Raw genomic sequence first — 15,402 nt, forward strand, 5'->3', positions numbered from 1 at the left:
CTCTATGCTCATTTGAGAGCAAAGGAACTTCTATGAAGACATGTAGATTTATATATCTGGATTCATTTGAATTCGAGTTACAGGCAGCACTGTAATAATCTTCAAATGCTTCAATTGCTCCCTGCCCCCACCAACTTCTTCAATGAGCAGTTGTGATAAATGGCATATTGGTTCAGTGCTGGTCTTCATGCTAAAAGGCAGTGAGCTTTGTTCTCCTTTCTGCAATAACCGTGATTTGTATAAACCAGCACCTTTTCTATTTTGTGTCTCAGATATAAAACTTCTCCCCTGCTGCTATTAATGTTTGATTAAGTTATTTCAGTCTGTGAAAACACTCTAGATGATTTAGTTGTTCAATTAATTCCACCCCTTCGTGTTAAAGGCTAATGCTGATTACATGGCCCCAGCAGACCCTTTAAAAGTATCCCAAATTGAGACAATTTAGTCATGGGTAGAATTAATCTCAAAACAACTCTTAAAGTCTCATTATCAGCTTTGGACTGAGCAATTCATTCTGTAATAATAATCAGTTTAGGGTCCAATTGCTCTAGATGCAGAACAACATATAATTCTTCTAGAAAAAGACTATGGGATCAGCCTAGAATTTTGGAAGGAAAGACTTTGGGTCCCACACATTCATGTTGCTGATACCACCACTTCCCTAGGTCTCAAGCTTTGCAGTGGAAAGACATACATGCAATCCCAAGCAACCATCTATGCTGAGATATAGAAAGAGTGGGTGCAACAAATTCCCAAGACCTTCAATACCATCAAATATTGATAGCATAACTTCTGGACATACCATGTATTCAAAGGGCCTTTGAAAGTCACCTTCATGAACTTGTCCTTTAAAATGTGTGGCACTTTACTTCAAAATGCCAAGCTGTTATACCCACTGCCTTGAAAGAGGTGGTGTAACCCCTCTTGAAGAGGTTTTAAAAAGCTTCCATCCAATCTCCAATGATCTTTTCCTGGGCAAGGCTAGCCAGCTGCAGGTACTGCGGGAGAAAGCAAATTATCCATTCTAATTTTCTTTCAGGCTTGGGTTTGGCACAGAGGCAGCTGAAGTTGTCCTAATGGATGGCCTCTGTCAAGAGAGAGTCCAGAGGGCAGGGATGCAACTTTGTTGGTTCTCCTTGACTTCTCAGTGGCTCTAGATCATCATTGAGTTGTTCTTCATTAGCAACTCAAGGAGGTGTGAGTTGGAGGATTGCTACCAGAAAGTAACACTAGGATATTGTTGCTTGGCTCCATGGCTTTGGGGTCCAACAAATGTCAATTCTGTTTCCCACGCTGTTTAACATCTAGGCCAGTGGTGGCCAAACTTGGCCCTCCAGCTGTTTTGGAACTACAATTCTCATCATCCCTGACCACTGGTCCTGTTAGCTAGGGATGATGGGAGTTGTAGTCCCAAAACAGCTGGAGGGCCATGTTTGGCCATGCCTGATCTAGGCTGTTGGGTGTCCAAGCCTACTGGCTATGCACTGCATTTTAGAGGCTCTAGCCAAGAATGGAATGATGCCTCTCTCACAAGGCAAAAGCTAAACTTCCTGTCCTTCAGCACTTCATCTACCATTTATACTCTCTAGCCCAGGCTTCCTCAGCCTCGGCCCTCTAGATGTTTTTGGCCTACAACTCCCATGATCCCTAGCTAGGACCAGTGGTCAGGGATGATGGGAATTGTAGTCTCAAAACATCTGGAGGGCTGAGGTTGAGGAAGCCTGCTCTAGCCCATGAATCAAGAACTTGTGGAGCTCCAGATGTGTCTGTACTACTACTCCCATCATTCCTGGCCAGCTTGACCACAGGTCAGAGCTGATAGGAATTTAAGTCCACCACCATCTTAGAGGGCCACAGGTTTAGAATCCTTATAAAACATGTGAGATTAGGGTATCAGTCTCCTTTGCCTGCCAGCATTCTTGTCTGTTGATTGTTGCGCATACTTGCTACAGCATTAAGTTCTTCTGTTGTTTCTGCTAAGAAGGCGCAAGGTAACAACTAGTGTCTCAAGCACAGAAATGGTCAACAATTTTTATCCAAAACATTTTAGATAAACCAGTGTAGACTTACATTCACAAAGCTTTTGTTAATATGTTATAGTGGTGGAAGGTAGGCAAGAGAATGTGTGGTTTCTAAGCAGCAAGGGATCGTACGTGAGGGCACTCCCAGTAGGACAGTTTCCCCTCAAAAATGCTTCCATGACGAAAAGGAAAACCACAAGTACTCCACAAAAACTAGCGTGGCAATTTAAGAACTGGTACCAAAGGAAAGAGAGAAGGGAATCAGGGCCACTATATTTGCTGTTACAAGCAGTTCTCAACTCTTTAATTGCTTCTATTCCTGCTTCCAACTTTAAGTACATTGTAATTTTGAAGTAGTGCCTGGATTTATCTTTTTCCTCCTCCCTTTTCCTTACATTGTTGTATGTTCTAGATTCTATGCCCAAAGTCAGGAGCTGTCCTCTTACTGACCTTTGTAAGCAGCTATGGGACACTTTTTCACCCGAGGAGCAGTGTAAAAATGCTTCAAATAAAAACAAATCAATCAAAAGAGGTTCTCTTTCAATAAGAAAAATATTGTGCATTTATAGACTACGTAAGTTAAGAACAGTGGGTTAAAGACACTTGGTTTCTTGAAATCAGATGCTTTACAGTGATGTTTTAAGAATCATCAATATATTTCACATAATTTAAATTCTTTAATGTCATTCTCTACAAAGGAGTTAACTCTTCATCGGTCTTTACAGAGATACAGAAGTGAAGCAATGTCCCCATGTGTTTAAAGAACAAGATATTTAAATAGGTTAAAAAGCTACAGCACACACAACAGTTGTATCATGTCCAATTTCACATTGGATTTAGGTTACAGTAGTGGCTTTTTTGTTCTTCCACAGAACATATAGATGATACCACATAACAGAGCTGTGCAAATTGTGGCTCCAGAGAAACAAACAACTACCTCCTTTTTCCTGCCCCACTTTTTCCTGCTTTACTGCTACTACCACTGGACTTGCTAGAAGATTTTGAAGAGAAAAGTCTTGTCATGAACTCTGACACATCAGGCAGCTCATGGTTAGAATTCAACATATTCATTGATTGCTCCATTTCCTAAATGCATACAAAAAGAGAAGAATGTATTAAGTAAAACCATTTCCAAATCGTAAAGATACGCCAATTTGGTTAATTGTTCTGTCAGTAGTGGTGTCATTTTGCAGCTGCTCTCTACCCATATACCCCCGCTATAGACTCTTTATACAGCCACAGCCTAAACTACAACTTAAAAAAACCTCTTGTATTATATTGATATAAATAAATGAAAAGGAAGTTCTAAAAGCAAAAAACAGAGATAACCATGTCTAAAGTAGTGTTACAGGATAAAGGATTGCCATATTAAAATTTTAAAAGATGAGTTTGGTTGAAATCTCTCCCAATTTCAAATTTAAAAAGTTTCTTTTTAAATGCTAAAAAATTTGGCACACTAGTTCTTAAAAATTGTTTAAAACAAATTGAACTATCATGGCAATGTATGTCAAGCATCTTTTTGAAAAGCTATTTCCTTCCAACAGTCGCCTTCTATTAAAATATGTCTGCTAAAAGATCTGGGCCCGATTTGAGGTAGGTCATTTAATTTTTCCTAGCCTTTCAAAATTGAACAGAACATTTTACATCTATTGCAGCCTACCCAATGTCTTCCACAGAGGACATGGTCCATGATTCTGTCAACTACACTTTTCCATTAGGCAATCAATTTCTTGCCCAAGAGAGCAGATCGCATGTTGATTCACATCAGCAAATGCATCAGATCAAGCAGTTGATCTGCCTCCACTTTTAAGCTTATATTAAACATTTACAATGCAATCTTTTGCAAGTTTTCAGAGGTAAGTTCCACTTTATTCTCAGATAAGTGTGCAGCCAGAGTTAAAATGGAAGATTTAAACATCTATCTCATGATCTAGAATGTTATACCTATTAACTCAAAAATAATGTGAAACCTGTAAGGAACTACTGAAGACAGTGGTCATTTAGAAGGAAAGGAAATTAATACCAACTGAACCCCAAAAAGCAGCAGCCAAAGACAAACAGTAGATACTGCTAAATAAAGAAGATTTAGTAAACACCTTGAATCTCCATTTTGTTCTAGCCTTCCGCTATTCGGCATAACGCATGGTGAAAGGACAATAAATTAGGATAATTTAATAAATATCATATTTAAAACTTTCTGTCATAATGGATTTGTCACAGAAGAACGTGACTAGGATGTGAATTCTTGTTTTAATTGCAATAGGCAAGAAAAGGAGACGATAACACAAATTATCAGAAATAGTCTCAGAGACATTCATTCAACATAGGAAGAGACTGGTAGATTATTTTTGTAACTCAAAATGAGTGCCTCTGTTTTCATGACAAACTAGTGGCGAAATGGCCATAGCACTGAATGGGCAGATGAAGGAATCAGTGCAGCCCAAGAAATCAAAATGATGGTAGAAAACTACACATGCTCCCCATCCAGAACCAAGACATACTTATTTTTCTGCCCAGTGGGCTCTGCTTGACTAACATTTTTCACCACCTATAAGCCAACAGACTCATGCTAATTCCTAATATCAGCAGCAAGGAATCTTTAGGCAGCTGTTGCTTCTGCCAGCAGGAAAAAGAGTGGATGCTGTTGGCTCACACCCAAAGAGGTTTGGCAGAAATTGAGGCTGTTGCAACAGCCTCTACTGCTCCTAGAACCAAACCGGAAAGGCAACCTAAAACTGATGAAAGATGTCCAAGTACAACTCTCTGTTGCTTCTCAATAACGGCATGAGTGGGCAGCTAAGAGTTATCTTGTATGATTGTGTCTGGGTGGGATCAAACAGATCTTGGTCCCTTTTGTGGGCTGGAATGGAAAGTTGTTGAGATGAAGTGGACTGTCCTAACACACACCAGCTCTCAGACACTAGTTTCATTCAGTCCAATGACACTAAGGCTGCAGCTTCCTGGTCTCCTCATATTACATCTCTCTCCATCCTCTTAAAGCCCTCTCTTTGTGTTCTTTCACTTTCTACTTTATCCCTGACTGAAAATAATACATTGAATACATTATACAAAGTTTACACTGCACACAATTTAGCTTTAGCATCTCTTAGAATTTGATGTTTACTGTATAAAGATTTGAATAATTAAGCATTATTAGAGAGCTTGTATTTCTGGCCCACAGCTGTATTTCTATGTTAGTGGTAATAGAAAAACCATTCCCAGACACTTTCTGGACTGTAATATTTATTTGGACTGGTTTAGTTTCTTCAGATACAATATTTGCAGTGTTAACCCTCGCAAAGCTTACTCACCCGCCTCATGTCAGGATCACTTGTGTTGACAACCTTAGGAAGTAATACGAAGATCAGCAATGGAAGGATCATCATCATAACCTTAAACAGGAGATTTTTTTTAAAAAAATATGTTAGTATTTCTTCTGTTATGCAGCAGTTCTAGTACTGCTGTATTGTACCATAGATAATAAAAGAAGAATCCCTCAAAAGTTATATTGTGAATGGCCACCAGGAAACAAACTATGACTCCGTGAATCAGATTAATACCCAAACCTAGGATTGTGGGTAAAATATTAACCATGGTTTATAGTGATATACAAGTGGCGCATCTCAGTGGCATACCTAGATGTGGTCAACAACTCCAAAGGCAGCTACATATGCCTGAGGCTGCACAGAAATTCCAATATTCAGAAATCTCACCAAAAATGAAAAATATGGTAAAAACACTCCATGTTGCGGCTCAGTGACCATAGTCAAGGAGAGTAGATCCTTTGATTACTACTGCAGCAGAGAACCCATTTCTTCTGGCAGTGTTTTAGCAGTCAAAATAGGCATAGTTCTAAATGGAGAAGCGGCAGCTTAAGCACACTAACTTATTATTCAACAATAAAGAAATACAGGGGAGAGTGGATCTATATCCAAGCATCACAGCATGTAGTGTTTTGTTTTTTTTGTTTTTAATGTGCTGCATAATGGAAGCCTCTGTATCTAGGCTAGTTCAATTATTCCATTTAACAAGTCCTAGCATATGCATTGGGACGCGGGTGGCACTGTGGTTTAAACCACAGAGCCTAGGGCTTGCCAATCGGAAGGTCGGTGGTGAGCTCCCGTTGTTCGGTCCCTGCTCCTGCCCACCTAGCAGTTCGAAAGCATGTCAAAGTGCAAGTAGATAAATAGTTACTGCTCCGGCAGGAAGGTAAATGGCATTTCCGTGCGCTGCTCTGGTTCGCCAGAAGCGGCTTAGTCATGCTGGCCACATGACCTGGAAGCTGTTTGCGGACAAACACTGGCTCTCTCGGCCTATAGAGCGAGATGAGCGCACAACCCCAGAGTCGCCTGCGTCAGGAGTACATTTACCTTTACCATATGCACTGAGCCAGGATTAATGGGTACCTGTGGTTGCTTTAGCAACCAGCATCACAAACTGCCCTTTATATTCAACCTCAAAACAACAACAAACCTGTAACACATTCCTCTGCCACACACTCTGCCCACAGTTTCAACTGAAATTTGTAGCTGAGGCAAGCTAGATATCAACACACTTTTAAGACTCCTACTACAAAACACAGTTACACATTCGTAGTTTACTTCAAAAATATTATATACAATAGGGCTGGAGTTGTTGTTTTTTGCAAATTAACTGGCAGTGGGGATGCCAATTTAGGTCTACAATGCTTCATAATTTCCCCCCAGCTGATTGTACAAGAAATCCCTGTTAAGATGATGTAACCATCCCTCCCTCTAGAGATGCCTCTCCTGCACCTAAGAGATGCTTGCCTGAAAACAAGCCTTGTTTAATGATAAATTATCATCTAACAGTGGCATATTAACATATAATCTGTTTAATGCTTACCCTTAAATCTTACAAATAGGGTCCTTAAATAGGTTTTGAAACATAGGCAATAAATAGCTAATCAGTGGCATATGCACCTGTTTCCATACATACCATGGGGTTCATTAAGAAGTCTGTCCATCCCCAAGACTCTCTCTTTATGAAATAAGAAGGTGGTCCAGAAGATTTCATCTGAAGCGGGTATGGCAATCGGACAACTTCTGATGTTTTGATGTAATTCACAAATCTTGCCCTGAAGAAGACATTTAGAAGTATCTTTCTCCATTAAATCCCAACAAATTATCCTGGTTAGATATTTTCTCTATCACTGCATTTGAATTGAAGTGATAATCCTGTGAATAGTTAAGCAGCTTAAAATTTGACTGTAAGAAAGTACCATAATTGTATGTAGGATCATGGCTTGGTCACCTGCTCATATAAGAGATTCTGCATTAGATGTGCATCTATATCCCAACAAATGTCTTTACTTGGTGAACCTTTATTTTCCCAAGAGAGGCCTGAAAATAGTTTATTCTGCATGTCCTTGGAGATAGCAACTAGAACAGGTGCTACTGAAAAACAACAGCAACCCATTTTACACACCCACACCCACACCACAGAACGGCCTCGGTCCAGTATACCTGAAGGAGCGTCTCCACCCCCATCATTCTGCCCGGACGCTGAGGTCCAGCGCCGAGGGCCTTCTGGCGGTTCCCTCATTGCGAGAAGCAAAGCTACAGGGAACCAGGCAGAGGGCCTTCTCGGTAGTGGCGCCCGCCCTGTGGAACGCCCTTCCAGCAGATGTCAAAGAGATAAACAACTACCTGACATTCAGAAGACATCTTAAGGCAGCCCTGTTCAGGGAAGTTTTTAACGTGTGATATTTTACTGTATTTTTGGTTTTTATGGAAGCCGCCCAGAGTGGCTGGGGAGGCCCAGCCAGATGGGCGGGGTATAAATAATAAATTATTATTATTATTATTATTATTTAGCAAAATCCAGTATCAGACAAATTAAGTTTGACAGATCTCACAAATGTAACAAATTAGCAGTGATCATATGTCTAGCATTAAATGTCAAAGATTATAGACTCAAAAGAACTTTGTAAGCCACCGTAATCACTGTGCAGATATTCTCTGTGAGGAAAACATAGCTGAAAAACATTCTGTAAACTATTAGCACCAAACAGAAACTGAGTTAAGCTTAGCTTAACCAGGTGGCTTTAACTTGTGGAAAGAAAGCTCTGTTAAAGAGGTTATTTTAGTCAGTTTCCCATTAACCAGTTCCTACAGGACTGCTGAGAAAGTACTCTGGAGGGGTTTTTTTGGGGGGGGCATCTGGAAAAGTGGAAAGGGGTGCTGGGGCCTGCAAGGAGAAAGGGAAATCTATTAAAATGACCACCTCCTTATTTCAGCAGAAGCCACCAATGGATCTTGGTCCTTTCCATGAACAAAAGTGCAAGCCTAGATCCAACCCCTTCATATATAATTTTTGTATCTTTAAAAGCAATTTTTTCATGATATATCACATCACACCTGGCAGAAGTTTTGTTTTCAGATACATTAATTTAGGAGCTTGGTTCACAACCAACACTAAGCCACAGTCTGTTTAACAAATCATATTAACCACAAATTTGTCCCCCAGATGACCAAACAAAGCATGGCTTGTTTCTCTAAAGTTTGATTTCTTTCTAGCCCCATGCCTTTCTAGCTTGGTGAACATCTGTGATGTGCAAACAAACCATGGTTATGGAAGGATGTTGGGTTTGTACATAACAGCAAGCCAAAGTTAAAACAAAACAAGGTTTGTAAACCACCACCAAACCAAGGCTTCAGATTGTGGTTTGCTAGCAGTAAACAAGCTATAGTGAAGGCAACTGTGGAGAATTCAAATGATTATGGAGTTTTAAGGCCTGTTTATTTATTTGAGAGAACATCAAAAATGTTTAAGGCCTTACCAACAGACCAACCAGCTCTGTTTTCCATAGCAAATCAGTTTGGTTCAGTATTCTATATAAAAAAAGCTATAGCCGCTCACCTCATTTTCCCTTTTGAAGTGATGTCCACTCGCACTGGTTCAAATTTATAAGCTGGAGATATGACTTCAACTACATATGATCCAGAAGGAACATCATGAACCACAAAGCTTCCATCTGTCCTGAAAAAAAAATATATCATATATTTAATTGCATCACAGAACAGTTACAATAATTTAAAATGTGCTACAGATGTTTTACATGTCAGAACTCAAAAAAGCTTTATTAGACCAAAGAGCTATCATCCTATCAAGAGGGTGATTACAAACCCTACCTATTAATTCATAACACAATGCACTATTTCACTAACTTACAATGCCAGTAAGCTGGTGCTGCATAGTACTTAAAAGTGGGAGCTGGACGTTTCCATTGAAAATCTTGGCTCAGCCATGATACACTGAGTGTTCTAAGACAATCCTCATAAGTACAGAATGGCTTTTTCAAACCATCTTATGTGTATATATGTATGGAAAAGACAGTTTTGTTGGATGCAGTTTCTCAACCAGAAAACTCTTGAGAAGGATCCAAGAAAAATCTTGCTCTCAATATTAACCTGCCTATACACAAAGAGCAGGAGCAGGAGCATAATCTTTGCTATAGAAAGGATAGCCATTGCTTTCTCTTGACTGCACATATTGTCTGTCATTTTTTAAAATACTGGATGATGTTCAGTCTAAACATATGTGATACAGAGCACTCCAAAGAGGAGCTGGCACTGACAACACTCAAAGTATGCACATATGTTTCTGTGCTCCAGGACACCTCCTTGCAGGATGAGGTCACAACACCACAAGGTGGAAAAGGAGTTGTGCAAGACTGGCCATTACTGAAATAGGCACCACCTATTAGGTAGTAGAGATACCTGTAGAACTACATTCTAGAATCTAGAAAGCACTCCCCCCCAAAAAAAAACAGTGACCCTGCTATCTCAGAAAAATGTTATCCAGCAATTAGATGTGCACACTACTGCACAAGCTAACTTTAAGTTTAAGAATGGGGATGCACATTCTACTGAAAGCAACAGACAGGAGTCATGCTTGCACATTACAGAGTGCAGGTACCTGCAGGTGTCTCTGTACACAGATGGAAAACAGAAACCAGAGAAATAAAGAGGGGGTGTTTGGTGATTGGTGAGTTCAGGAAAAAAAGAGCAGTACAGTGGTACCTCGGGTTACATACGCTTTAGGTTACAGACTCCACTAACCCAGAAATAGTGCTTCAGGTTAAGAACTTTGCTTCAGGATGAGAACAGAAATTGTGCTCCGGCGGTGCAGCAGCAGCAGGAGGCCCCATTAGCTAAAGTGGCGCTTCAGGTTAAGAAGAGTTTCGGGTTAAGTACGGACCCCCGGAACGAATTAAGTACTTAACCCGAGGTACCAATGTATCCTTAAAGGCTTGAGGAAAAGTTTCCATTTGTCCTTTGAAATGAGCAACATATGTTGCATTCATCTAAGTGGCAACAAGCATGCCCTAAGATTGACTGCCCCAAGTTCAATAAAGGTGACTCTTTTCTGAACTAAGGTTTTAAACAGTTAGGTAGCCATGTTGGTCTGCTGTAGTCGGAACAAAATAAAAAAAATTCCTTCCAGTAGCACCTTAGAGACCAACTAAGTTTGTTATTGGTATGAGCTTTCGTGTGCATGCTTAGTATCTGAAGAAGTGTGCATGCACACGAAAGCTCATACCAATAACGAACTTAGTTGGTCTCTAAGGTGCTACTGGAATTTTTTTATTTGTTAAGATTTTAAACGTGTGGGGGAAATCAAAAGAAAATGACAGCCATCTCTTCAAGTAAATTTGTGTCTCCGTAGGCACACGCTGGTGGTGATGCAACTTCGTACTATGATGCAGTGGTTAGTAGTCTCAGACTAGGAATGGGGAGGCCAGAGTTGGAATTTCTCCTAAACTACTGGGGGGGGGCTCACTTTCTGTCAGGCTAGCCTACCTCGCAAGGTTGTTGTGGGGACCAAACGGGAGAGAGACCGAGGGTCGCGGTTGAATAAAAAAAGGCAAACAAATCCGTTCCCTCTCCCCGCAAAGCCTTCCGCTCCCGGCAGCCTTTCTCCCCGGGTGCTACTCACTTGAGGAAGCCGACGTGCTCCTCGCCGTCCACCAGCACCCGGGCCCCCGAGATCCAGTCCTGGGGCTTCACCCCCGGCACCACCGCCCGGCCCTCGATCTTAAACCGCTCGCTGGCGCCCACAGTCTCCCCGCTAGCGGCGCCCCCGGCCACCTCCGAAGCCCGCGAGCCGGCGGCCAAGAGAAAGGCCGCCACCAGCAGCCGCAACATCGTCGTCGCCGTCCCCGGGAGGCCGCCGGGCCGGGCCGCCATTAGAGCAACCGCCGGAGGTGTCGGAAAGGAGGGGGAGGAGGCGGCGACAGAGCAGACCGGGAGAAAGGAAGGGCCGCTCTCGTCGTCCCCGGCGGCGCATGCGCCAAGTGGAGGGGCGCGCCGTGACGAACGAAGATGCGAGAGCTCAACTTCCGGGTTTCTTCTGAAGACGTTTCTTAAAGGAGCCGCAGGGCGAAAAGCAGGGGGCTGCCCATGGAGAGCGTTGCTGGGTTTCAGGGTAGTTATGATTGGGCAGCAGTATTTCTATTATTATTATTATTATTATTATTATTAAGAGCATTGCTGGGTTTCAGGGTAGTTATGATTGGGCAACAGTATTTCTATTATTATTAATAATTAATAATAATAATCTGGGTTTCCCCAGCCACTAGTCAAACGCCAAAAACATCCGATACAACAATTTTAATAATGATAATAATGATAATGATGATAATAATAATAATATAATAATAAATTTTATTATTTTTTATACCCCGCCCATCTGGCTGGGCTTCTCCAGCCACTCTAGGCGGCTCCCAACAGAATATTAAAAACACAGCAAAACATCAAACATTAAAAACTTCACTAAACAGGGCTGCCTTCAGCTGTCTTCTAAAATAAAGAGAGGATTAATAAGTTACAGCATCGGGATGAGCACCGGCTTTTCGTAATTTAAGTCTTGTTTAATGCGGGGGGGGGGGCGCGGAATGTATTTTTCAAGAGAACTTATTTTTGCTCAGTGCAAACTCAGTGCAAGGTATAACACTTCTACTGAAGGCTGGATATGGGCTGCGAGTGGGGCCTGAGTGGGCAACGTTAATCTTTGCTGTTGCCTGTAACGGGAGGGGTGTTTAGGGAAGCTTTTAATATTTGATGTATCACAATATTTTAATATTCTTTTGGAAGCCGCCCAGAGTGGCTGGGGAAACCCGGCCAGATGGGCGGGGTATAAATAATAAATTATTATTATTATTATTATTATTATTATTATGGAGTGGGGTGGGGGATATTTAGCTAAAAATCTAAACCAACCGCAGCCCCACCAATGCTGGCTTTTCACGCAGTTCATATTCTGCAGTAGTGTAGCATTTCTACTGCCCCCCTCCATATACATTCACATAAAATCTGAATTAGATGGTGGACTTGTAGAAAGGGGTCAAACCCTATAAAAACCCCTCTGTTGTCAATAAGGTAACTGAGGAACCTGGAGGAGATAGAGCCCAGCCATTTTATTACTTAGGAAGCAATAGGTTACAGTCGGATCCATAGCTGTCAACTTTTCCCTTTTCTTGCGAGGAATCCTATTCAGAATAAGGGAATTTCCCTTTAAAAAAGGGAAAGGTTGACAGCTATGGTCGGACCCTTCCGCAAGAACTGTAATCCCCAGCTAGCAGTCTAGGGAGGTTATTTATAAGTTTCTACACAAAGCCCTTTCCAATCATATGCATATAAGTATTTCACATTACCTCATCCTAATTGTTGGATACATTTCAGGTTAGTATGCTTGCGCAATAAGCATAAGCACCGGCTGTTTCGCTGTCCATACAGAAACATTGTTACATGAAGCTATTGTGCTTTGTAAACCTGCGTGTTTAGCTGCGTATGTTCTGTGATAAAAATGTTAGCTTCTTCTCTTCCTGTGGGAAAGGGCTTTTGCATTCTCAGCAGGTTCAAAGCTTTAGCATTCTTAACAGTTTCATAGCTTTTTCTCAAAGTGATGTAGCATTTTCTTAAAGCATTATCAATTTTTGTGGCCCTTGGGGTCCTCCCTCAGACTCATGCCTCTGTTTCTACATGGCATCACAGGTATGCTAAAATCCTGGATTCTTCTTTGGGTAACATACGCTTCAGGTTACAGACTCCGCTAACCCAGAAATATTACCTCGGGTTAAGAACTTTGCTTCAGGATGAGAACAGAAATCGTGCTCCGGTGGCGCGTGTGGCGGCAGCGGGAGGCCCCATTAGCAAAAGTGGTGCTTCAGGTTAAGAACAGTTTCAGGTTAAGAACGGACCTCCGGAACGGATTACATACTTAACCAGAGGTACCACTGTAAGTATAAATGTTGGGGAAATGGATGCAAATGAAACTATTGTTTTTTCTCTCTGACCCTACAAGCAGTTTTTCTTCTTCTAATGATTCCATTTCAAGCACTTTGTCCGATATAATAAATGTAGCTCCATTGCTATTTCTAGCATTTAAGAGTACTAAATATATCATTTAGGCAATAGTGTGGAACCTGGTAGTGTGGGAGGCTTCAAGCTATTTTGTGTATCTATTCTAACAGCTACAATAGAAGAAACCATTTACCATTTTTATTGCTAGCATTTATTACATTGTAGTCTCCCAGCATAATGTTCCAGGCAGCTGTATAAGAATTGGTTTTGGCTCAGCAAGTATATTCCATTTTGGCTCTATTTAATCTCTCTGTCCCCAAGTTTCTGGAATCAGTCAAAGCTTAAGCAGGTGTTATTTCTAACAATGCCATGCTGACCATCAGTTCTCTTATAAATCAAACTTATCAGTAAATGCTGACCTCTTAATTTCAAAATAAGGATTTGCTCTGGTCTGCTTAAACTAATCTAACAGTATAATTGTAGCCTGCTGTTCTTTAACTGTAACCATTGGAAATTGGGCACTGACCCCTAATGGCCTAAATCCTGCATCTCATAAGGATTGTCCTTCTATTAAAAGCCACATATCATCAAGATCATCTATGTGTAATATCTGTGCACAGTAAGAACTGGTAGAGTGAAAAAGAGAGTGTCTACCCTTCATTATGTGGACTTCTTCCCACAAAGGGTGTGTTCACATTACCGCCTTAGAGCGCAGTGAAGTTGTTTTTCTCCTGGTGCGTTTCACAGCTCTTTCCCCTCTAGCTGTTCACATCAGCACAGCTTCCGTTCCTGTTTGTGTGCAAACCAGGGGGTGTTGACGGGGTGGAGATGTCTCCACCTTATTCCAAGGTGTTTACATCTAGTTATTGTACATTTTCATTGTACTTTCATTTTATTGTACATTTTCAATAGCATTGTTGTTGTTGTTTAGTCGTTTAGTCGTGTCCAACTCTTCGTGACCCCATGGACCAGAGCACGCTAGGCACTCTTGTCTTCCACTGCCTCCCGCAGTTTGGTCAAACTCATGCTGGTAGCTTCGAGAACACTATCCAACCATCTCGTCCTCTGTCGTCCCCTTCTCCTTGTGCCCTCCATTTCCCCCAACATCAGGGTCTTTTCCAGGCAGTCTTGTCTTCTCATGAGGTGGCCAAAGTATTGGAGTCTCAGCTTCACGATCTGTCCTTCCAGTGAGCACTCAGGGCTGGTTTCCTTAAGAATGGATAGGTTTGATCTTATTGCAGTCCATGGGACTCTCAAGAGTCTCCTCCAGCACCATAATTCAAAAGCATCAATTCTTTGACGATCAACCTTTTTTATGGTCCAGCTCTCACTTCCATACATCACTACTGGTTTCAATAGCATAGGCATTTTTAAAACATTACTTTTAAAACAAAAACTCATCTCTGTTACTTGTGTTTCAAATGATTTTCAGGAGAAAGCAAGTAACCTGCCCTGGAAACATCTTTATCCTCCAAGCTACTCCTGGCTAAACAGCACTACTTCATCCATCCCTTCCACACCAACTCTAGGTATCGCAAGCTGCACTTCTCTACCTTTGATGCCTGCTAAAGCCCACTCCTCTACTCCCCACTTCCTCTCTCTGGTCAAGATTTGGCCTCTCCTCCAATGCTAAGATAGAACCAGTCTACTCTGCCCTTCATTCTGCCCCTTCTCATGTCCCTTTCCAATTTCCAGTTATCTCCCCTTATGCACCATCTCCTTCGAGTATCCAAACACACCATTTCCCCTATTCTCAAAAAAGAACACATTTCTAGGCTCATTGTCCCTTCTCCAAGTACTACTCTTTCCCCCTTTATCTCTGAACTTCTGGACTGTGCTGCTTACTCCTATATAACAACGATCTTTCCTCCAATTCTACTTTTGACCATCTCCAATCTGGCTTTCACCTCTTTCACTCCACTGAACTACCCTCATGAAAATCATGGGTGACCTCCTCACTGCCAGATCTATGAGCCTCTTCTTTCTGTCATGTTTGATAGTTATAGTTCCTTCCGGTTAGATTCCTATTATGCCCTGGGGATCCTTGCTGCTGT

General features: G+C 41.5%; 1 protein-coding gene across 1 annotated transcript; it reads right to left on the reverse strand.

Moving 5' to 3' along the window:
* Positions 1 to 2,678: 2,678 nt before the first annotated feature.
* EMC7 (ER membrane protein complex subunit 7) lies at positions 2,679 to 11,337 on the reverse strand. Its single transcript, XM_053382070.1, has 5 exons — positions 10,983 to 11,337; positions 8,904 to 9,023; positions 6,981 to 7,119; positions 5,333 to 5,413; positions 2,679 to 3,107 (listed from the first exon to the last, which is right to left on the reverse strand). The coding sequence occupies exons 1-5, from the start codon at positions 11,231 to 11,233 to the stop codon at positions 2,955 to 2,957; spliced, it is 744 nt and encodes a 247-aa protein (XP_053238045.1). The 5' UTR covers positions 11,234 to 11,337; the 3' UTR covers positions 2,679 to 2,954.
* Between the last annotated feature and the right edge of the window lie 4,065 nt (positions 11,338 to 15,402).

The sequence above is a fragment of the Podarcis raffonei genome, chromosome 1 (genome assembly GCF_027172205.1).
Source record: "Podarcis raffonei isolate rPodRaf1 chromosome 1, rPodRaf1.pri, whole genome shotgun sequence".
Lineage (NCBI taxonomy): Eukaryota > Metazoa > Chordata > Lepidosauria > Squamata > Lacertidae > Podarcis > Podarcis raffonei.